The sequence below is a fragment of the Ovis aries genome, chromosome 17 (assembly GCF_016772045.2).
Source record: "Ovis aries strain OAR_USU_Benz2616 breed Rambouillet chromosome 17, ARS-UI_Ramb_v3.0, whole genome shotgun sequence".
Taxonomy (NCBI): Eukaryota; Metazoa; Chordata; class Mammalia; order Artiodactyla; family Bovidae; genus Ovis; species Ovis aries.
In genome coordinates, this window is record NC_056070.1 from 54,506,977 (window position 1) to 54,530,814 (window position 23,838).

A 23,838-nucleotide genomic window follows, 5' to 3' on the forward strand; every position below is an offset into this window, starting at 1 on the left:
AACCTGGAAATCTACATTTTTAAAACAAGCACTGCAGTCTTCTTGGAAACCACGTGGGGAATTCACAAGCAGGACAGGTCCCCGCCCCTCGTCCCCTCCTCTTTTGGCCCGCCTCGCCCAGGCCCCGCCCGCCTCGCCCAGGCCCCGCCCGCCTCGCCCAGGCCCCGCCCTCTGTCCCTACGTCTCTCCAGGCCTAGGGTGACCCTTCCCGTGATGCCCCGCGCCCAGCCGCCGCGGTTGCTAGGTAACGCGCGGTCTCGCGGTCTCCCAGCCACCCAGCCACTGGCCGCTCAGCTTGCGGCTGGGCAATGGGGCTGCGGGCCTTTCCGCGGCTCCTGCTCGTTCTCATAGAGTGCTGGGCCTCCGTGAGCGCCCAGGCCGGGACCATCCCGGCCGGGACCACCCCGGTGGTAGCGACGGAGGGCCTCAACTCCACCAAACCAGTCCCGACGACTCTCCGACCTGTTTTATCTTCTAAGTCCCCTGAGATCCCCAGGGCTTCCAGGCCCTTCTCCGGCCCCAGACCCGCCCCGATCACAGACGGTGGGTAACCAAGTACCAATTCCTGGGGATCTACAGTGGTTCAACCTGCGGGGGTTGGTAGCCCGGGTGAGGATGTAATAATAGCGATAGTTTACGTTTATTGACCACTTAAAGTGTGCAGTCATTGTTAAGTGTTTCATAGGTTATTAATTCTCTGAACAACCCTTAGAGGTAGATGTTATTATCACTGTCGTATAGATGAGAAAACCGAAGCTCAGAGAGCCAAGTGAGACAATATAAAAATCTTTAGAAGTACTTGCAGTGGTCCTGGACGACACTAATGCCAAAAGTGTTAATGAATGAATACTTGCAGCTTTTCAGTTGAAATTGAAAGTTTCTAGGAAATTGTGGGAATTAAGTGCATAGGATACGTTGAGCTTTTCAATTATGAAAAAGAGATGCAAAAAATCTAGTTTACAGAAAATGACTAGGTCAAGTCCTCCTGTGTTGAGTTGAATGTAGGGAGTTATGGGGTGAGGGGTTATGCCCACTTCTTAAGATTCATCTTTAAGGATAATTAGCATATTTCTCAGAAAATGATCTAATCCTTGAGTTACACAGCTAGTGACTTTTGTAATCTGATTTAACATGGGTGACTTCAGGGGATATCTGACTCCAAAATCGAGCTAACTTCTGTGAATATGCGTTTTTCTGGGGTGAAGGTTCATAGCAATGGTAGTTTGTCAAATGGGTTTATGATCTCAAAAAAAAAATCCCTTTTAAGTCCTCTGTAACCCCAATAGATATGCAGTGTTTTTTTTTTTAAATCCCTTCTTAAGAAAGATCTTTCTTAAATTGAATCAGGCTCAGTATTAGTAAATAAAAAAATCATTGGCTGACCTTCTGAACTCTAGAACTTAAGTTACTGAACCTTTATTTCTCCTTTATAAATTGTATAGTCTGTCAGAAAAAATACAGGAAACATATTTGCTATTTTAATATAAAAACTTTGTTTTATATTGAAATTGTTGAGTTAGCAGGGAAGTTAAGTGATAATTTGGGACAAAATATAGCAGAGTATTCAATATCTGAAACTCTCTTAAGATTTTTTGGGCTGAGTTGCCTTTTATCCATGTAAGTATTTCATTTGTTAATGCACTTTATCCCCCAAATGAAGCTATTCTTGAACCATCATTAATAGGTCATGTGTTCAGGGCTGTTTTTCCAGTATGAGAGGATGAATTTGCACTTTTCCTTTGTCTTTTTAAAGGGCCTCTAGTTAGATCTGTGCAAGTAATGGTGATAAATGACAGCTGACATTTATTAACTACTTCCTATGTAGCAAGCTCTGTGCTAAGGATTTCATCTGTGATGTGTCTCATCTAATCCTCCTAACAGTCTTATGATGTTAGGTTGTCACCATTTTCTTTAACTTTTTCTTTTATAACTTTTTAATGTTTAACTTAAAAAAAATTTTTTTAACATTTTCTTTAACTTTTTTTTTGGCTGCACTGCACAGCATGTAGGAGCTTAGAACCCATGCCTCCTGCATTGGAAGGTAGAGTCTTAACCACTGGACTACCAGGGAAGTCCCTGGGTTATTGCCATTTTTTAGGTTTATGAATTACTTGCCTCATTTTAGGTCACAACCTAGGTACAGGTTGTAGCAGGAGACTGAGTGGAGAACTGGACCACCCTTTGCAGAATGGGTTACAGGTGCAAGAGAAGGATGATAACTTTCATCTGGAATCTGAGCTCTGTTCATTAGTACCCTGTAGCTGTGAAGAGGCTTGGAAGAGCAGCTGAGTGCTACTCAGACCCTACAAGTACTCAGCAGATACTTGTTGGCTGATTAAGTACGCTCACCCTTTTTTCTTTCCTAAGTAGAGTTATTAAACACTATTGCTTTGTCCCTAGTAGTCTTACAGCTACTAGGGACCTATACGGGTTTTAGGTTTTGTAAAATAAATCAAAATTAATTTCAAACACATAAGGCAGGGTGTCTCAATACTTTATTTTTTATTCAACACTTTAGTGTACATGAGAGGTGTTATAGTTTTCTAAGGACATAAGGGAGTCCTTGGCTAGAGAGAAACATGTAAACTCTAGGGTGGAAACTTTTGTGTCTCTAAGAATGGATTGTGTATTTACCGACAAAAATTTCCTCTTCTCCTGACATTCATCTTCCCAGAGTTTATTATTGTACCTTTTTTGAGGTATATATTTTCTAAAGTTTTTTTTTTTTTTTGGCCATACCTCACAGACTGTGGAGTCTGGAGTTCCCTGACCTGGGATTGAACCGCCTTGGTAGTGAGCACCGAGTCTTTTTTTTGAGGTATATATTTTCTAAAGTTTTTTTTCTTTTTTTGGCCATACCTCACAGACTGTGGAGTCTGGAGTTCCCTGACCTGGGATTGAACCGCCTTGGTAGTGAGCACAGAGTCCTAATCACTGAACTGCCAGGGAATTCCTTCTAAAGCTTATTTTTATTATAAAATAATTCATAAATGCTAATAAGAATGTTGTATGGATTGTCTACCAGCATTTGCTTGAGATCCTTTTTTAAAATTTATTTTTTGCATGAAATCCTTTTTCAAAAAAAAGAAACAACGTTACAGGTAAGGTTGAAGCACCGATCTTACTCCCTCCTTCCAGCAATAATTAAACTACCATGAGTTCAGTGTTTATCATTCTCATGCTCTGCTATTTAAGTTTCCCCTCACCTCCACACCTCCCCGTTTACAGCCTGAAACAGGGAATTAAAAATCCAGATGGTCATCATTATTAAAAATTAAAACTTGCTAAGTAGGGCTTCTACCTCTTCCCATGTTTTTACTGTCTGAATTACCAAAGATATTTCTAGAACCCCAAGTACAAGGAACCTGAGCCAGCGTTATCCTTGGCCAATAGCCTGTGAACATGGACTCAGCTTCAAAGCTGCAGGTGACATCTGAGGAGAGGAACAAAATTGAGAATTTTGATTCTTGGTAGCCTTAAGTGGGCCCTTCCTCTGAATTGGAATCTCCAGAGGAGCTTAGAAATCTGCAATATTAAACCGATGGTTCTTATGGTCAGGCAAGTGATTTACTGTGTTGATTCTTAAACCTATTTTAATTATCAGCATCACCTGGAAAGTGTTTGAAAGGACCAGGTGTGTGGGTTTCACAGTTAGCTTACCAAATCAGAGTTTTTGTAGGGAGAGTGCAAACAGAACTTTCCAAGTGAGTCAGATGATTGGCCACTTTGGGAAAATCTCAGATGGAGGAGTGCTCAAACTGACTCATTTCACTTCACAGATTTCCCCCAAAGTGCAATAGGAAGAATAAAATGGACCTTTGTATGAGATGGACTTTTGGTACTTTGCAGTGGCAGGGGGCAGTCACTACCTGCAGATTGTGACGCTCTGCGCCCCACCTCTCTTGTTTCTGTAGTTGCTGCTCTGTGTGTCTGTGACTTGTCTCCAGCACAGTGTGACATCAACTGCTGTTGTGATCCTGATTGCAGCTCCGTGGATTTCAGTGTCTTTTCTGCCTGCTCAATTCCAGTTGTCACGTAAGTTTGTAACATGAAGTTTTGATAAATTGGACCAAGATTATAAAATTTGGGGACAGACAGTGAAAACTCCTCCAGGCTGAAAAAACCCAAATCACCCCAGGCTGATTTCCTGAATTCTGCATCTTTCAGAAGCCATGCTGTTGAAATCAGTGTATTGAAGAGTTATTGTTTAGTCGCTAAGTCGTGTCCAGCTCTTTACTGACTGAGCCACCAGGGAAGCCCTCGTGTCCAGCTCTTTTGTGACCCCATGGACTGTAGCCCGCCAGGCTCCTCTCTATGGGGTTTCCCAGGCAAGAAGACTGGAGTGGGTTGCCATTTCCTTCTCCAGGGAATCTTCTGACACAGGGATCAAACTCCTGCATCTGCAGATGGGTGCTTTACCACTGAGACATCTGGGAAGCCTGTGTAGAACAGTATCTATCCCTTATTTGCATTCAGCCAGATGATAGTGCAGGCAAAAGAGAAGTGAGAGTGTACTTTTCACAAAGGTTATAATGAAATCTCTGTGTTAAGAGATTGAATTACGTTTCACTTTGATTTGTAAACAAATAAGGTGTCACGTTTTTGTATTTGTGAATTAGTCTCAGGTATAGCCTAGGGTGAAAAGTGCAGTTTAATTTTACAGCTTTTGTTGTGGACATAATTTTCTAACGAAAATTAGAAAGGAAAGCTTTGTTTATACCTTTCTAGTAGATGAATCTACGAGGAATTCTCACAGTTCACATCGTGTAGGAGAATAATGGAAAATGACATTCCCAGTCGATTGCAAGATAAACAGTTTCTTCTGAGTTACCTGGTTTTCGTAATTCTGATTTCAAAGCTTTTTGATAAAATAATAGCACTTATAAGAAGTTAATTTATTCAGGATGGGACCAGTTTATTATTCAGAGATAGCCAATTTAAATTCAGTCTTGTACGAAGTTTAGCAGTTGAAATTTGATAGGTTGAATGCTTTTTTGGAAGCACAGTGTGTTTTTCCCATGAGAAACTATTTTATTGACCAATAGGAAATCCAATCTACTTCTGATGTTGTTAAAATGCCTGGAGCATGGGGTGTTGTAGTCAGATTATTTTTCTGGCTCCCTGAACTATACTGTGGTTCAGTCTTTGTTGAAAATCATTCTGTTTTCCTGAATTAGTAAGTTCCAGGAGCTTGAGAGTGAGATATCTGTTCTGATTTGCGGTCATTATTTAGAATGTAGTTCTTAAGAAATAGCCAGTACTGTAATTTTAGATATAGACTATTTAGAATGGTGGTCAGCCAACTTTTTCTGTAAAAGGCCACATAATGAACACTTGAAGCTCTGCAGGCTGTGTGGGCTCTGTTGCAGCTTTTCAACTCTGCCACTGTTGAGCAAAAGCAGGCATGTAATGAATGGGCGTGACTACATTTCAGTAAAACTTATTTACAAGATTAAGTGTAGTTTGTGGCACCATGGGTTAGAAATTAGAACTGAATTCGTAGTGCCCTCAGGAAAGAACTTGAGGTTTTTTTTGAGTTAGTTTTGCTTGTGACCTTCTACTAAATATGAAGTATAGAAATAATGAAAACTAACAGTCCTAATCTCAAAAACGACACAATGATCTCTGTTCGTCTCCAAGGCAAACCATTCAATATCACGGTAATCCAAGTCTATGCCCCAACCAGTAACGCTGAAGAAGCTGAAGTTGAACGGTTCTATGAAAACCTACAAGACCTTTTAGAACTAACACCCAAAAAGATGTCCTTTTCATTATAGGGGACTGGAATGCAAAAGTAGGAAGTCAAGAAACACCGGGAGTAACAGGCAAATTTGGCCTTGGAATGCGGAATGAAGCAGGGCACAGACTAATAGAGTTTTGCCAAGAAAATGCACTGGTCATAGCAAACACCCTCTTCCAACAACATGAGAAGTCTCTACACATGGACATCACCAGATGGTCAACACCAAAATCAGATTGATTATATTCTTTGCAGCCAAAGATGGAGAAGCTCTATACAGTCAACAAAAACAAGACCAGGAGCTGACTGTGGCTCAGATCATGAACTCCTTATTACCAAATTCAGACTCAAATTGAAGAAAGTAGGGAAAACCGCTAGACCATTCAGGTATGACTTAAATCAAATCCCTTATGATTATACAGTGGAAGTGAGAAATAGATTTAAGGGCCTAGATCTGATAGATAGAGTGCCTGACGAACTATGGAATCAGGTTCTTGACATTGTACAGGAGACAGGGTTCAAGACCATCCCCATGGAAAAGAAATGCAAAAAAGCAAAATGGCTGTCTGGGGAGGCCTTACAAATAGCTGTGAAAAGAAGAGAAGCAAAAAGCAAAGGAGAAAGTAAAGATATAAGCATCTGAATGCAGAGTTCCAAAGAATAGCAAGAAGAGATAAGAAAGCCTTCTTCAGCGATCAATGCAAAGAAATAGAGGAAAACAACAGAATGGGAAAGACTAGAGATCTCTTCAAGAAAATTAGAGATACCAAGGGAACATTTCATGCAAAGATGGGCTCGATAAAGGACAGAAATGGTATGGACCTAACAGAAGCAGAAGATATTAAGAAGAGGTGGCAAGAATATACAGAAGAGCTGTACAAAAAAGATCTTCACGACCCAGATAATCATGATGGTGTGATCACTAATCTAGAGCCAGACATCATGGAATGTGAAGTCAAGTGGGCCTTGGAAAGCATTGCTATGAACAAAGCTAGTGGAGGTGATGGAATTCCAGTTGAGCTATTTCAAATCCTGAAAGATGATGCTGTGAAAGTGCTGCACTCAATATGCCAGCAAATTTGGAAAACTCAGCAGTGGCCACAGGACTGGAAGAGGTCAGTTTTCATTTCAATCCCAAAGAAAGGCAATGCCAAAGAATGCTCAAACTACCACACAATTGCACTCATCTCACATGCTAATAAAGTAACGCTCAAAATTCTCCAAGCCAGGCTTCAGCAATACATGAACCATGAACTTCCTGATGTTCAAGCTGGTTTTAGAAAAGGCAGAGGAACCAGAGATCAAATTGCCAACATCTGCTGGATCATGGAAAAAGCAAGAGAGTTCCAGAAAAACATCTACTTCTGCTTTATTGACTATGCCAAGCCTTTGACTCTGTGGATCCAATAAACTGTGGAAAATTCTGAGAGAGATGGGAATACCAGACCACCTAACCTGCCTCTTGAGAAATCTGTATGCAGGTCAGAAAGCAACAGTTAGAACTGGACATGGAACAACAGACTGGTTCCAAATAGGAAAAGGAGTATGTCAAGGCTGTATATTGTCACCCTGCTTATTTTAACTTATATGCAGAGTACATCATGAGAAATGCTGGACTGGAAGAAACACAAGCTGGAATCAAGATTGCCGGGAGAAACATCAGTAACCTCAGATATGAGATGACACCATCGTTATGGCAGAAAGTGAAAGAGGAACTAAAAAGCCTCTTGATGAAAGTGAAAGAGGAGAGTGAAAAAGTTGGCTTAAAGCTCAACATTCAGAAAATGAAGATAATGGCATCCGGTCCCATACTTCATGGGAAATAGATGGGGAAACAGTGGAAACATTGTCAGACTTTATTTTTTGGGGCTCCAAAATCACTGCAGATGGTGACTGCAGCCATGAAATTAAAAGATGCTTACTCCTTGGAAGAAAAGTTATGACCAACCTAGATAGCATATTCAAAAGCAGAGACATTACTTTGCCGACTAAGGTCCGTCTAGTCAAGGCTATGGTTTTTCCAGGGGTCATGTATGGATGTGAGACTTGGACTGTGAAGAAGGCTGAGCACTGAAGAATTGATGCTTTTGAACTGTGGTGTTGGAGAAGACTCTTGTGAGTCCCTTGGACTGCAAGGAGATCCAACCAGTCCATTCTGAAGGAGATCAGCCCTGGGATTTCTTTGGAAGGAATGATGCTAAAGCTGAAACTCCAATACTTTGGCCACCTCATGTGAAGAGTTGACTCATTGGAAAAGACTTTGATGCTGGGAGGGATTGGGGGCAGGAGGAGAAGGGGACGACAGAGGATGAGATGGCTGGATGGCATCACGGACTCGATGGACGTGAATCTGAGTGAACTCCGGGAGTTGGTGATGAACAGGGAGGCCTGATGTGCTGCCATTCATGGGGTCACAAAGAAACTGAGCGACTGAACTGAACTGAACTGAACAGTCCTAATTAGTTACGTGTTTTTGTTATAGATTCCAGTTCATAGAAGATTTATTTATATATATTGAACTGTCATAAACAAGTCTTACCATTCACAAAATTATGAATTTATCATTAAGATTAGTGGATTAGTGTCTTTTCCCTCTCATTAGATGTAAGCTTCTTGAGAGTAAGAATTATCTTATATCATTTATCCCTAGTGCCTAGGATAGCTCCTACCATGTAGTTGGTCTTCATTAAAAGTGAGTTGAATGGATGAGTGAGTTTCTCTGCTCTACCCTTAACTGACTCTCGAGTGTCCCTTTGACTTTCTCTACTGTCATTGTTTCAGGCGGAAACGCACGTCAGAAACCTAGGGGCTCCCCTGACTTGTGCCTCTTCCTTGCCTTCTCACGCTAAGCTGTCTCTTGCAGTTCACCATACCCTTCTTGAGCACCTCTCGTGTGCCAGCACCAGGGATTTAAAAACGAGTGAGACATGGTCCTGTCTTCAAAGAGCTCATTGAGTAAAGGAGACAAACTAGCGGATGGCAGTTTCTGCACCAAACTCTAGGAGAACTGAGAGGAGTGGGCTCTAACCCAGGCAGCTGGACGAGGGAGGTCTTTCTAGAAAAGTAGCTGAGCCGAGTCCTGAAGGACAAGCGAAGTTGGTCAGCATGGAATCAGGAAGGGCATTCCTGTGTGAGGGAGCCACATGGCAGATTCCTGGGGCTGAAGGAGTATAGCCTGTTGCCTTAACTGCAGGTTGCTCAGCATGGCTGAGGAAGGGTGGAGCCAGAGGAGTGTGGGGAAGGGCAGGGGTCAAGTCCTGAGGGGCCTTGTGTGTATGCTGAGGGGTTTGGATTTCTCCTGGCTTCTTCAGCAGGCTGGGGAGTGAGGGGATCAGATCCCCAATTTAGTAAATTCTGCAGCAGCATGGACAGTGGCTCCCAGGGGCCAGGCCTGGTGGCAGGGAACCAAGAAGGAAGCTATGGCAAATGAGGATTAATAAGAGTCCCCCTCTCACCCAGAAGGCTATGACGGTGGGACTAGAGAGAAGTGTACGGATGTGATGTTGATTCACTGCACAGGAGTAGAGCGCTACTGACTGGAAGGGGGGGTCAAGAGTCCCATTCGGCTGAATCTTCCTCCATGATTGCCCTCACGTCTGTCCATTCCTGCTCCCTTCCTCCTCATAAGCTAGCGCCTCATCATGTCACTCCCTTTCTAAAGAACCTTCGAAAATGCTCATTACCTATAGAATCCATAGCCTGAGTTCATATCCATCCCAGCCTCTCTCACATCTTATTTCCTAGCATCCCCATCTGGAATCCTTCGTCCAGTGTAGCTTTGGTACTCTGTTTTCTAAACCTGTCAGTACAGTACCTGTCCTTGGCCAATGCCTTTCCTGGACTTGGATTAGCCTCCCATTCCCTCTGTCTGACTCCTCCTCATCGTTTAAGGCCCAGTGTGACTCGTAGATTTTCAGTGCTGGATCTTTTCTTATTTATACTACTCATGGTTTTTCCAAAATACTCTTTATGCCCATGATAGCAACTCATTTACCATTAGAACTATACAGAGCATTTGGAAAAGAGGCCAGTTACAAAATAAATCAATCCCCCAGCAATACCCATTCCAGAAATATAGTGGAAATGGATTCTAATCATAACACCAATAGAAATATAACATCATAGAATTAAACTTAACTATTCAGAATTTATGTGAAGAAAACCTCAAGATATAATGAGACATAAAACACTTGAATAAATGGAGAGATTTAATCTGTGTAGTAGGATGGGTAGAATCATTACTTACTTATACATTTCAATTTATTATAATGTAATTCCAGTCAGATGGGAGAGGGATAATGTGTCAAAATGATTCTAAAATTCATCTAGAAGAATAAACAGATGAGAACAGCCAAGACGTTATTGAATAAGAAGAGCAAACTACTAGGTTTAAAGCATTTGTAACACTATAATATTGAATATAATGTGTATTAATTCATTATGGATAAGTAGGTCATTGAAAGAGAATAGAAAGGCCAAAAATCAGTTGTGTGTACTGATTTTACACCAGCCAATTTTCTTAAAGTATTTTTTTCTACATAAGTATTTAATGTAAACATGGTATTGTAAACATGGTATTTCACATCTGTGGAGTAAAGGTTGGATCATTCAGTAAATGATGCAGGATGATTATTGAAAAACTAACATTAGATTCCTGCTTCATAGAGTTACACTGAAGTAAATTACCAACAGGTAATTTTTTTCATAAAAAATTAACGAATGAAGAATATATGTGAAATTTATTAATCTTGGGTTAGGGAAATGTCTTTTTTTCTTTTTGGCCACTCTGTACAGCATGTGGGATCTTAGTTTCCCGACAGGGATCGAATGCATGCCTCCTGCAATGGAAGTGGAGAGTCTTAACTGCTAGACTGCCAGGGAAGTCCCGGGTAATGTCTTTTAAGATAAATTCAAAGGCAATCTATAAAAGAAAAGGTTGACAACTTCATTATTTAAAAAAAAATCAGTTAATCATACCTCAATTAAAAGGGGAATGATCATAAAAAAAAAAAAACCTGCTGTGTGACCAAAAAAACACTATAAAACTGAAAGGTTAACAAACTAGGAAGAAATATTTCTAAACACTTAGAAGGGATTCATAATATGAGTTCTTAGAAGTCAAGAAGATAAAAAAGTCAAGAAGACAAACGTTCTCATAAAAATTAATCAACTCATTAAGAAATACCAGTGAGCAATAACCATATGGAAAAATATTTAACCTTACTAGTAAAAGAGAAAATTCGAATTAAAACAATGAGATAACAGGCTTTTGCCCATGAAATTAGCAAACGGTAAAAACTGATAACATGCGGTCTTGGCAAGAGTACAGCAACATAGGTGCTCTTGTTACTGCAGTGTTGGTGAGGTGGCGTCTTGCCTTTCTGGGAGGCAGTCTGGTAGCAAGTCTCAAAAGCCTCAAATTTTGTACCTACCTTTTGACCCAGCAATTCCATTTCAGGAGATCTTGCCTTAGGAAATAACTGGAGACATTAATACAAATGTATGTACAAGGGTGTCACTAAACCATTATATATAATCAGAAGTTATAAACAGCCTAGGTCAATGGTAGAGGATTGGTTAAAAAAAAATTGGGAATAGCTTAATAAATTGGTATACAGTGAAACCATATAATAATACAAAAACATTTGATGATATGGGAACTATTGGGTACTCTATATTAAGTGGGAAAAGGCCTTAAAGTGGTATGTAATATGATCTCATTTTTGTTGTATCTCCCTAAACCATGTCTGTATCTATATCAAATTGATTAGGTTTGTTAAGCCTGGGATTGGTTGAAGACTTGACTATACCATAGTTTCTAAGCCCCCAAACTTCCAGATGATGTTACTTTTTCTCATTTTCACATTCATTCATTGAAGACAGCTTTATTCTAAAGACAAGGAATTTTGGATCCATTCTGGGTACTTATAAACAGTCTGAAGTTCTGCAGAATTTTATATAATTGAATATTCCATCAGAGTTTGCACGGTTCATTTACATCAAAATCATTTCTCATCTGTATTCCATACTTGACAAGATTTCCTTAAAGGTTATTCTAGTTGTCTTAATATTTTCACTGTTAGAGGGGAAAGTTTAAAGTGCCGAACATTTTAACACTGAATAAACTAAGTAAAAGTGGATTCAATTCTAACATCACACTTTCATAAATAGCCTCCGTGTAGTTGTTAACTTAGTGCAGTGCAAGCATCTGACAGCTCTAAAATAGTCTTGCTAAGATTGTGTGCTTGTGCCTTAAAACTTTGTCTTATTATTTTTTTTTTAATTTTCAGGGGTGATAGTCACTTTTGTAGTCAAAAAGCAGCTGTCTATTCATTGAATTTAACAGCAGACCCACCTCAGAGAGTATTTAAACTTGTTGACCAGATCAACCCATCTATTTTCTGTGTTCATATTACAAACTGTAAGTATTTGATATTGGTATACTGTGTGAAACTCTGGAAAGTTTTTTCTTTTAAAAGTTGTTTTATGGGAAAATGTCACATCAAATTAGATTTAAAACAGTTATTCTATGCTTTGGCTAGAGGTTATCCTGAGGCCATTCCACAGACAACTGCAAGTAACTTTATAAACCTGTGGCTATGCACATTTTCTTTAATTGTGCTTTTGTAGTTGTCTTTTGAAATCTCGTGCTTAATTCTCATATTTTATTTCAAAGGTGTTTATAAAATGTAGACATGCCTAAGAATCTAGATTTATTTGTGTGTGTATATGTGTGTGTGTGCATTTCCTCCTGACTTAATGGTTGAGAGTCAGGTTCAGCTTTGGTTTCAATTTCCTTTTTTCTCTTTTATTTTTACTAAGGGTATTTGCATGAAAACAGGATCTTTATTTTTATCTGAGCATTTAGCTCAATTAGATGTCTAGTTCCAAAGTATAAGACATTATCAAGATCAGAGACACATTCATGGTTTTATCAATTAAGCTTTATCATCTTTTCCGAATGTCTTTATATTTTGGCTTTGTCCCCTTGCACTTAAAAATTTAGGTGGATGCTCTGTGGTTTGTAATCTGCAGTAATGGCTGGTCAGTCACTGTAACAGGCCCAGTGAACATAACCAGCCTGTTCTCTCCTCCTCCCACTTCGCATGCACAGAGCGCATCATCGTCCTGGGCTTTGGAGGTGGCTGTGTGAGGGTAGAAACAGGATTTTTCATTCCCCTAGCCATCTGGAGAGAGTTGCCCCTGAGAGGTTTATGCAGTTTATGAGTCCATGGACTGGAGAAAGAGATTGATTGTTATTGGCTTCTGTTGTGCTGTTTACCTGCAGGCCTTAGAAACTCTTGCTTCCACAGTAGAGAAAGAGGCCATGCCTGGGGAGTCTGTTTAATAAGATTCCAGAAATCTTGGGGGAAGTGAATATTTAGGGACATTTAAATTTTTACAGCAGCCTTACTGCTACTAAAGATTGTTTCCTAAATACTATGTATACTGTATATGCTATACATATTATATTTTATACTGATTTAAAATACTTTTTCTAAAAACAGATAAACCTGCATTATCCTTTATTAATCCAGAAGTGACTGATGAAAGCAGTTTTGATAAATTGATGAAAGCACCTGATGGTTTTTCACTGAATGCAGAATCAGATGTTTCAACCACACTGGATGCTCCCCAAACTGCAAAATATGAGGTGAGCCAGGAACTTAAGTCCACTCATCCCGTCATAAATATCTTGTCTTTATAAGTATGTTCCCAGTAAGCTAGCTTCCCTGAGACACAGAATTGATATTATAAACCAGGAAACAATGTTTATGCCTGTAGATCAAAAATCATGAAAATTAAAATTGAGTAGTTGAATTCTAACATAGAGTTTTGAGGCATATATTCTCTGGTAAGCTTTCATTTATCTCTGCAGAATTTTTTCTTCTCTTCCTCAAAAGATGCAGCCAATTGGTTGAGAGATGCTGCTGGAAACAGAGTGGATGGGCTGGAGGCCAGCGCCTCTTCTCAGAGTTGTGTGTAGTTTTACAGACTTTGGGAAGATGTGTGGTATTTGTTATCCATCCCTCCATAAGCCTTTAAATATGTTGTGTGTTAAATTTGACTAAATGTCATAATTTTTGGAAGCATCTTTTTAAAAGAGAAGTATAAAACAACCTGTGCTAGTTCTAAAAGGTGAAGGTATAGAAGCAGAGAAGTAAAAATGGAAAGGTCCCCATCTCCGATTAAAACCAAAGCACACTGCAAGGAAATTCCCTGGTGGGCCAGTGGTTGGGTCTCAACGTTTCCACTGCAGATGGCCCAAGTTCAGTCCTTGGTTGGGCAAGTAAGATCCTGTAAACCATGTGCTGCTAAGTCACTTCAGTCATGTCCGACTCTGTGCGACCCCATAGACGGCAGCCCATCAGGCTCCCCTGTCCCTGGGATTCTCCAGGCAAGAACACTGGAGTGGGTTGCCATTTCCTTTTCCAGTGCATGAAAGTGAAAAGTGAAAGGGAAGTCGCTCAGTCGTGTGGGACTCTTAGCGACCCCATAGACTACAGCCCACCAGGCTCCTCCGCCCATGGGATTTTCCTTGGCCAAAAACAAATAAACAGTGTACACTGAAAATCACTGTTAACAGATGGGTGTATATTCCCAGTTTTTTAGTGCATCTACTAAAATATAATATTGCACAGAAATGAAATTTCTAGTTATCCACATTGTGCTATAAATTTCCTTTATTATTCACAATCAATTTTATGCATCTTCCCATGTCACTATAAAAGTGGCCATTTCTGGAGCATTTCCCACCTGCCAGGCACTGGGCAGAGCTCTTCAGACATCACTGTACTCAACCCTGGGAAGGATACTTCACTTTAAGTGAAGTCCCCATCTTAAGTGTTGAGGAAAACGTAGGTGTAGGAAGGAGCTAGTGTTGGAGCTGCATTTTACTGATACAGAGTATTCCTTCCAGGGATGTGTCATTATTTATTACTGAGCCATTCCACTATCTAATAGACATTCATTTCAAGTTTTTGCTATTATAACTAATCCACAATAAAAATTCTTATAGATATTTTTTTGTCTGATTAAATCCATAAGTATGTTCCTATAAATGGGTTAACTTAGTCAAAATGAATGGAAATTTAAAATACCAATACCAGCTTGCCCTTCAGAAAGACTGCAGGAGTTTATTCTCTCAGCTCTAGTGAAGGAGAGGGCTTGTTCCCTGCTTGCTGGCACCTGTGTCAGCCTTTTAGATAACATTCCAGTGGGATAGAAGTAGAATAGCCTAGAATAAAAAAGCCTGCAAATTCTGTAACATGCATACACAGAAACACACAGCCTTAAAAGGTAAAGGGTGGGGCAGCTAGAGGTTTGCTCCCTGCGGGCAGGGACCACATCTGTTTTTTAATCATCCCTGCAGTGCTGCTCATCACGTAGTAGCTGTGTAGTGAGTGTTGAACGGATGCCTTAGTAGCACCCTGACAGCTGTTGGTTGTTCTGTTTTGCAGTATGGGGTTCATCTGCAGACTTCAGATTCATTTTTGAGATTTCCTTCTCCCCTTACATCATCTCTGTGCACTGATAATAACCCTGCAGGTAAGAGAGTGGGCATTTTTCTTTTTCTCTTAGAAAGTTCGCTCTTAGTTTAAATTTATAGCAATCAGAATAAACAAACTTTGTAACTAGAAACAGAGTCTTAGAGTTGAAAGACACTTCAGAGATTGTATAGGTCAGTCCCTCCCCCTCACCCCTGCCCAGTGCCAGAATCTTTTCTGCCACCTGTGGTCACTGCTTGAGCATTCGTAGTGATGGGGAACTCACTACCTGTAACCAGCCCACTCAGTTCTTTAACTCTTGAGGTGTTGGAAAGTTCTTTTCTTTTGTCACTGGAGCAAAAGTTTGTCAATAGCTAACACTGATTAACTGTGTGCTGGGTGTTGTGTTAAGCGCTTGCATGTGTTTTCCCATTGATCCTCACGATGATCCTCTCAGGGAGGGTTATCTTCATTTTTTAGATGAGGAAACTGAGAAAATGAGATCAATTTCTTACTCAGGCAGTGGTGAAGCAGGGATGCAACCCATGCAGCTGCCTCCCATGGGTCCTGCTTCTTCAGGAACATCGTAGACTCTGGAGTAACCGCTCTTGGCAGCAGAAGGCAATAGGCCTGGCTCTCCCATCCTTAGCCAGCCTCACTATACAGAAGCCCGCTAAGCTGTGGATGATAGTGTGTGGTCTAAGGAAGCAACACTTGCTACATGAAGAAAAATGTGTTCTGTTGAAGAGGCTTAACCTTGCTCACACAGTAGGAGCAGTGTAATTTAGAACCAAACTGAGTTACCATTTCCACCTAATGGATTGCAGAGCGTAAAGAAATTTAATGCTGTGGAGAAGTAGGCGCTTGTTTATATCACTGGTGGGACTGAAAATTGGTACAGCCTTGGTGAAGGGCACTTGGGCAACGTACATCAAAATTGCAGACAGATATGCCCTTTAACTTAGCTGCTCTACTTCTAGAAGTTAGTCCTACAGAAACTCTGGCCCACATGCAAAAGGACAGATTGCATCATTGTTGGAGCAAAACTGGAGACAACTGCCATGAGTGGGGAACTGGTTGGGTAGATTATGGTGTGTCTGTAATGGAATACGAGTCATCCCTAAAAAGGGGAGGAGGAAGCTCTTCACATTGAGATAGACTGAACTCCAAGATACCTTGCTCAGTGAAAAAGACAAAGGGCAGAATATATGTTGTGAGTTTGTTTCCAAAAGCGGAAAGAAATACTTTTTAAAAAAGTGTGTGTGTATACAGACACAGACACACACACACACACTTTCTGAAAATATCATAGGATATTTCCAGAAAGATACACAAGAAACTTCATGCAGACTCTCTCTGGGGAAGGGGACTGGTGGTTGCTAGGGGTTAGGGGTTGGAGGAAGACAACTCCTCAAATCTTTTTCTGAATTTTGAATCATGTGACTGTGTTACATATTTGAAAAATAATTTTTTATACTCTATCTGAAACATAATTGTATACATGTTATCACTTTGCAGTTTTACTTAGATTACAATTTCTTAGTTAGAAATTTTTCTTCTTTTTTTTCCTTTTCCCTTGGGAATGTTATGATTTCCAGCATTTCTGGTTAACCAAGCTGTTAAGTGCACCAGGAGGATAAATCTGGAATATTGTGAAGAAATGGAAACCCTGAGCATGGCTTATTACAGCAGCCCTAGAATTTTGAGGGTAAGAATTATTTTGAGGTAAAACTCGATTCATTGGGTTTATTTTCTGTTCTTTTTACCCTTTTAAAATATGACAAGTAGAGAATTGTTTCAGTACATGATTGACACTCAGAATTTTTCTTCTCCAGTTCTTTGGTGTACTGATACCAAAGATATTGAAATAATCACTTAAAATAATTTTTATTTTTATATAGTTAGCTCATAATTTGCTTTCATTTTTTTCATTTTTGCATTCATTCATTTTGATGGTAACCACTAATGTCTATCTCCTGAATTAAAAAAAAACCTTTATTAATAACCAAAACTTTCAGAATTATAAAAACATCTAATGATGTCTGTCACAGAAATGATCATACTAGCACCAAAAAGTTATATTTCTGATTGGCAGATAAATACCCAGGAAAGGACAGGAGATAGATAGGTTTGCTGGAGAAAGAGAAGCAGCCCTTTATTCCTGGTTGTGGTGACTGAAGCCTGAACTGAATAGATGGGAGAGGCCACTGGCCCACTTGGTGGGTGACATGGAGGGTCGCAAGGGGAGAAGACATTTCTCAGTGATTAAAAATCATATGATATTGTGAAAGCCCCCATCCCCTTCTGATTTCCTTCTCCTGAGAGGGGAGTGTGGTGATGGTGGCAGGGGGTGAGGGGTTCCATGGCATCTGTATTCATCTGAACTTCACTTTTCAGAATCAAGTTTAATCTTTTCCTCTTCCCACCCTTTCCCTCTTTCTTTCCTTGAAGTCAGCCATCTACGCCTGCGAATTCTTCCAGTTCATGTGACCCCTAGCAGTTGTCCTGTAAACAGTCTCCCAGGCATGCAGGCACAATTCTCTTTCATCTCAGAGCCCCTACCCCGAGACATGTCTACTCAACCCCTTCCCCAAAAGCTCCCGTTGGCCTAATAGGGCCTCTTGTGGTTGGAGAAGTGGGATTGGGGGTGTAGGGACAGGAATGGAGGGTGGCAGAGCCCTTCAGGAAGAGAGCCCTGGCCATGCTGGCAAGTCAGGAGCCTGGCCTCCAGGGGGCTCAGGCTAGAGACAGGAAGACCAGGAGACTGTGGAGCCACCTGGGCAGGCGATGGTGTCCTTGCCATGAGGACAGGCACAGCACAAGTGACCAGAAGGAGGGGAGCTTGTCTTCTCTACAGTGTTATGTCGCCGATGGTAATGTGAAAAATAACGGATAATTACACTGGAGCATGGAGGCTTCCTGAGACACTCTCTGTTGGGCTGTGTTATTGAGCTCCCAGTCTGAAGGAAATGAATATAGAAGGAAAATGTAAAGTTACCTCTCTTATGATGACACAGATACAAAAATATATGGGTGGCAAGCCTTGATTAAGGAAATTCTGTTTTTCTCTTTGAGATGTCTTTAATAAGAGGAATATGCCCTTTAATGCACCATCTGAAAAAGCAACAACAGTGCTTCTTTTTGTTGTACATAACAAAATTTGTTCTTTTTTATCTAGGTGCCTGGTTCAGGAATAGAGGTAAGAATACATAATGGACTTATTGTCTTACTTTAGAGCCCTTTGAAATGAATACGCTTACAGCTGGAAGGGTACCTTACTGCCAGTAACAAAAACATTTGCCAAAAAGCAAGCAGAAATGAAATAGGGAAATTCCTTAGGTAGACCATTCTTTTATTATCACGAAAGGGTCAGACTTTCCAATTCCTTTAGTTTTTGTAGTCCACACTTGTTCATGTTTAAATGGCCTAGGTGTCTTGACTGACAAGGGGTGTGATTGGCCTCTATGCCTTCTGGGCATCCCTTGATATCTTCTTGGCCTCTTGTCACGAGGGCTGGCTAGCTCCCAGGATGCTGTCTGTCCAGTGTAGAAGATAGAAAGAAATCTTGTGCCTAGTGAACGTACACACCTGTGTAGGAGATGAGCAGTCAGTATAGCTTCCAGGGTTGAGTTGCAGGTAGGTTCTAGTCAAAGCCATGGCCCCAGCCGATGGCCCTGGAGAGCCGTGGTCAGGAGGCTGTGGTCTCTTTGCAGCAATGTCAGAGAGAAAGATGGTGGGGTTGTTCTTGTTCTTGGGGTTGTACCCTGTTCCTCCCTGTGAATACCACAGTCCCCAAGGAGGCCAAAGCATTGCCCTTGGCTCCCAGAGCCTGTGAAATTGGTTGGCCTTGGTTCAAAACTCAGGTTTGCTGTTATTTTCTCATATGACACCTGCCTCAGTCTCCCCAGTTGCAAGTGGGTGGATGGTAGTGTCTGCCCCAGAGGCTTGATGTAAGGCTGGAGGGAGAGAATGCGCATAATGTGAGGTCCGGCTCTGGGTAAGGCGTCCGTTGCACAGGAAGCACTGCAGACCATGGTACCTGCTGTGACTGAGTTCATTATGTCTCTGGACACAAACTTGTGAGGTAGACGTTTGGAAAGGGATAGTCGTCTGACCTTGGACTCCACACTACTGTGTGTGGCCCTGGATCTCCTCATCTGTGAAGGTGCTTTCAAACTTATTTTAGTTACAGTGCTTCTTCAAGTGAAATCTTAAGCAGAGCCTACCTAGTATGTAATACGATTGAATCCAAAGCCCCTGGTTGGAGCAGAGGTGGATCAGAAACCCTTTACCTGCCCCACTTCCCCATTTTTCTCCTTTCTGGTCCCTTGTGAGGAACACTACAGCTCCCAGGGACCCAGTTTGAGAATCATGTAATAGACTAGCTCTCAAATACCTCTGATCACTAAGAAAGTACTTTTTAAGAAGTTATTTATATTTTACAATTTTTGGCTGGGCTGGGTCCGCATTGCCTTACATGGGCTTTCTCTAGTTGCAGCAAGCAGGAGCTACTCTCTAGTTGTGGTGTGGAGGGCTTCTCATTGCAGTGGCTTCTTGTGGCTCCTGGGCTCTAGAGCACGGGCCCAAGGGTTGCAGTACATGGGCTTAGTTGCCCCATGGCATGTGGAATCTTGCTGGACCAGGGCCTGAACCCGTGTTTTCTGTATTGGCAGGCGGATTCTGCCAGGGAAGTCCTAAAAAGTGCATTTATTATACCATTCAAAGTTGAACTGTCTCTGGGGGCAGCTGCCCTGTCCACCATACAGCGTTGGTACTAGGGCGTGCCTGGAAGGTACTGGGCCCTTCATGGGTTGGGTGTTAATTTAATGACTAAGGACTGGTTCAGTCAAGTAGGGAAGACCTATTGTGAGGAATAATGGGACTTTACTCAAAGGCACATGCTGTGTGCCAAGTGCTGTCCCACGTGCCCTGTGTGTCTGCAGTCCTTTGGTTGTCCCAGTGATCCTAGGAGGCAGGTCCTGTTGTTGGCACTGTTTGGCACGTGGGTCACAGAGAGATGAATTAGTTTGCCTGAGGCTACACAGCGGGGGAGTACAGAGCTGGGATAAGAAGCCACGCTATCTGGCTCCAGAGACATTATTCTTAGCGATGACTGGACCAGCTCTACCGTGTGCCAAGCCCCAAGTTAGAAGTTTCTCACACATTCTTTCTTTGTATCCTGTGGCCACGCAGTCAAGCCACAGCAGTCTGGGACTTCCAGCTCAGATCTCTGTGGCATCAAAGCTCCAAAGGACGTCACCTAATATCATGGATGTGTCTAATTTTTTTTTTTTTTTTAATGCAGCTTCCAAAGTCTGTTAGAGGATCAGGAATATAAAAGTTGGATCCAGTCTTCCCACTAATCAAAGCTCATTGTGACTGCTTGGAATTGTTGTCAGTATTTGTTGAACCATCAACAAAAGATTGTCATGGCCCTGTAGTTTTGTTGCTAAGTGGGCTTTAGTTCTTTGCCAGTGATTAGTTTGGGAATGGGATATGATTGAATAGGACATTCAGGAAACCAGAGCAGCCCTCCCATCTTTGTTCTCGTGACTGAATGCACGGTGACAGCCTCGCGCAGTTCTTGCCGCTTACACTCTTCTCTCAGTCTTTACAAAGCTAGTTTAAACTGAGCCCTTCGCTTTCTGCCAGTCACACCCACATTCCACGGGGATGGCACTTGCTTGGCCTTCCAAGGTGTGCGCTTGCTTGGAACACAGTATATCATTGCTGAATCAGGGCATTTCAGATAAAGGAATCCATGGTTATCTTTTGATGACTTTCTTAAGAGCTAATTACCCTATAGCTAATTAACCGGTAGTGTGGAACTCCTGTTATTCAGAGGACTTTCTTTGTGGTGACTGGAGTTGCCAACCTGCAACTCTGTCGCATGACAGCTCACCTTTGCTTTTGAACAATATCATGTTCTTGTATTAGAGGTTTGACTGTCAAGGGACAGTTGCAGGTCTTCTTGGTCATGGGAACAGAGACATAAGAACTACCTGTTTATCTATAAAATGACAGCTTAAATACTTAGTAATTTTGAATTATAATCAGCATAGTACATGGTTGAGGGCAAAGTTCAAAGCAATATAAACAAATGGACGCAAGTTAGGTTCCCTCCTAAACAGTGTGTATAAGCTGGGTCAAGCATATATTCAGAGAGGCGGTGAGGGTTTAGGAGGATGGATTCTGGGACTCTGTGAAGAATGTGTACATGTGTGTAGAGAGCAAGTGCATCTGTCAGTAGGAGCTGTGGTTGGAGGCGAGAGTGTACGTGTGCCTTTGATGGCATGATGGGAGGTGTGGTGTGTGTTTGGGATATAATTCACTTACCATAAAACTTACCATTTTAAAGTGTACAATGGGTTTTGGTATATTAGCAAGGTTATGCAGTCATCACCATTATCTAATTCCAGAACATTCTCACCACCCCGGAAAGAAACCCTGTGCTCATTAGCTGTCACTCTTCATTCTACCCCAGCCTTCTCCCCCTGCCCCTGGCAACCACTGTTTGTACTTTCTGTCTCTATGGATTTGCCTGTTCTGGACATTTCATACAGATGGGATCATACAGTACGTGGTCCTTTGTATCTGGCTTCTTCCACTTAGCACCGTGTTCTCAGGATTCATCTATGTTGTTGCACGTGTTAGTTCGTCATTCCTTTTTATGGGTGATTCTCTTTGTGGACAATATCCTTTTGTAGGGCTAGATCACCTTTTATTTGTTCATTCATCAGTTGATGGACATTGAGGTTATTTTCAGTTTGGGGCTGTTATGAATGCTGCTGTGAACATTTGTGTGCATGTTTTTGTGTGAACGTTTTCAGGGGTAATCACTTAACATTTTGGTTACATCCATCTCAGATATTTTCTATGTGAATGTGTGCATGTATTTACATATAAATAAATATTTGTGTTTTTGCAAGTGTGGAATTCTAGTATGCATATTGTTCTATACTGTGCTTTTCCCTCCTTGGCAGTGTATCTGGAGGTGTGTTTCAAGTTTTACAGTATTTTTACCCATTAACTTCCTCTGTTCAGGTGTGTGTTTGGTAACCCAGGACTTTACTTTGCAGGTCCCTATCACAGTTCAGTCCATCGTCATTCGATCTCTAAATAAAACACTAACCCGAGTGGAAGACACGGAAATACTGAGGGTATCAAAGCAGGGTGTTGTTGAGGCGGGGCATGTTGAAATCTGCACTAACGTCGTTCTTGAGGTAGGCACCCAGTTTGGCTTTGAAAGTTCACTGTCTGTGGCCGGCTCAAGCCAGGTGTGGTCCTGAGGGGTAACTGGCCACCCTCTGGCCCATCTGATGGTATTGCTTTTCTTGTCTTGGCCTCCTGCATGCCTTTATTCTGTCTCATCAGAGGTTACTTCTTTGTCCCTGAAGTAATCACATGTGATTTTTTCCACAAACCTCATAACTTACAAGCATACATCATAATTTGTTGCTACTGCTGTTGTTTTAACACATTTATCTGCAGAGATAGGCTGTTTACATTCTGCTCCGGCCAGTTGACTTGTACCTTCTATGATTGGGCATGGAAGGCTCAGATGCCCCTGTCAGTGGGGGCTGGTGCTGAGCTAATACCTCCCATAATCCGGTTGGACAGGAGAGACACGCTTCTCTCTCTGCATGAGAAGTGGGAAGGGATAGCCTCCTAATGTATATTTTTTTAATGTGAGTTATTAATACAGCTATGGAAACATATTGGGAACAGATGTATCTGAAGTATCCTTTTGTTTTTAGGTGACATACAGCCTCACATATACAGATGCAGGTGAGGTAATAAAAGCTGATCTCTTTCTTCTTCTGGGAGCAGTGAGCAGTGCAATGGTTCCACTCCAGCAAAAGTTTGAAATTTATTTTATTCAGGTAAGTTTGATCAGTTTTCATATAAGTATCAATAATTGCCAAGTATAAAGAAATGATGAATTAGTGAAAAAAAAAATCTCAAATTAGAAGTATTACTACAACCATTTGTTTGGAACAAAGGGCTCACATGTAGCCTGTGGAAGCTTGTCACAAAATCCAGCCAGAGTCCTTGTGTCTTTTCCACTTGGGAGTAAGCTTCTCCTCCCTGTGAGCTTGTTCTTATACAGCATGATGTACGCCTACACTCCAGAGATATATTTATAGTTCTGAGTAGGGGGAGAAATTCTTTCATTGGCTGGTAATCCCAGATTTCATTATGAAAACCATTTCATTTTCCCTCTGCCATTTCCTTATTAAAATGAGAATTACTTGGGGGCATTTCTGCACTCTCTTTCAGCAAAACACAAAGCCAGTTCCTCTCAGTGGAAACCCTGGTTATGTGGTGGGGCTCCCGTTAGTTGCCGGATTCCAGCCTCAGAAGGGGTATCCTTTTTGGATCTATAGAGAAGCTTCATTTCCCTGTCCGTGCATGTGGGCTGCACTTCTCCTGATTGCTGAGGGTCCTGAGGGCTGGAGAGGCTGGTCTCGGCCAGAGCTGCCTTCAGGGGGCTTGGCCTGCATAGCAGGCAGGGCTGTGTGGAGCCTGATGGGGTGGGACAGCGTGGCCCAGGGGACTGGCAGTGTCTTACAGTGAAAGCCTTCAGACAGAAGGGTTGACAGACATTTA

The 23,838-nt window shown here is 41.6% G+C and overlaps 1 protein-coding gene across 5 annotated transcripts in view; it reads left to right on the plus strand.

Annotated features, from left to right (window-relative positions):
• The first annotated feature begins 273 nt into the window (after window positions 1-273).
• Window positions 274-23,838, plus strand: part of TCTN1 (tectonic family member 1) — a 30,627-nt gene continuing 7,062 nt past the window's right edge. For all 5 annotated transcript variants that reach the window (XR_001435939.4, XM_015101632.4, XM_027956503.3 and 2 more), the window contains exons 1-10: window positions 274-543; window positions 3,915-4,035; window positions 12,031-12,161; window positions 13,249-13,394; window positions 15,202-15,289; window positions 16,827-16,936; window positions 18,407-18,427; window positions 22,308-22,451; window positions 22,986-23,111; window positions 23,509-23,594. Coding sequence is in view for 4 of the 5 variants with exons in the window: in XM_015101632.4 (XP_014957118.1) it covers window positions 309-543; window positions 3,915-4,035; window positions 12,031-12,161; window positions 13,249-13,394; window positions 15,202-15,289; window positions 16,827-16,936; window positions 18,407-18,427; window positions 22,308-22,451; window positions 22,986-23,111; window positions 23,509-23,594 (1,208 nt within the window). In the remaining variant the exon portion in view is untranslated. The remainder of the gene's footprint in view (window positions 544-3,914; window positions 4,036-12,030; window positions 12,162-13,248; window positions 13,395-15,201; window positions 15,290-16,826; window positions 16,937-18,406; window positions 18,428-22,307; window positions 22,452-22,985; window positions 23,112-23,508; window positions 23,595-23,838) is intronic.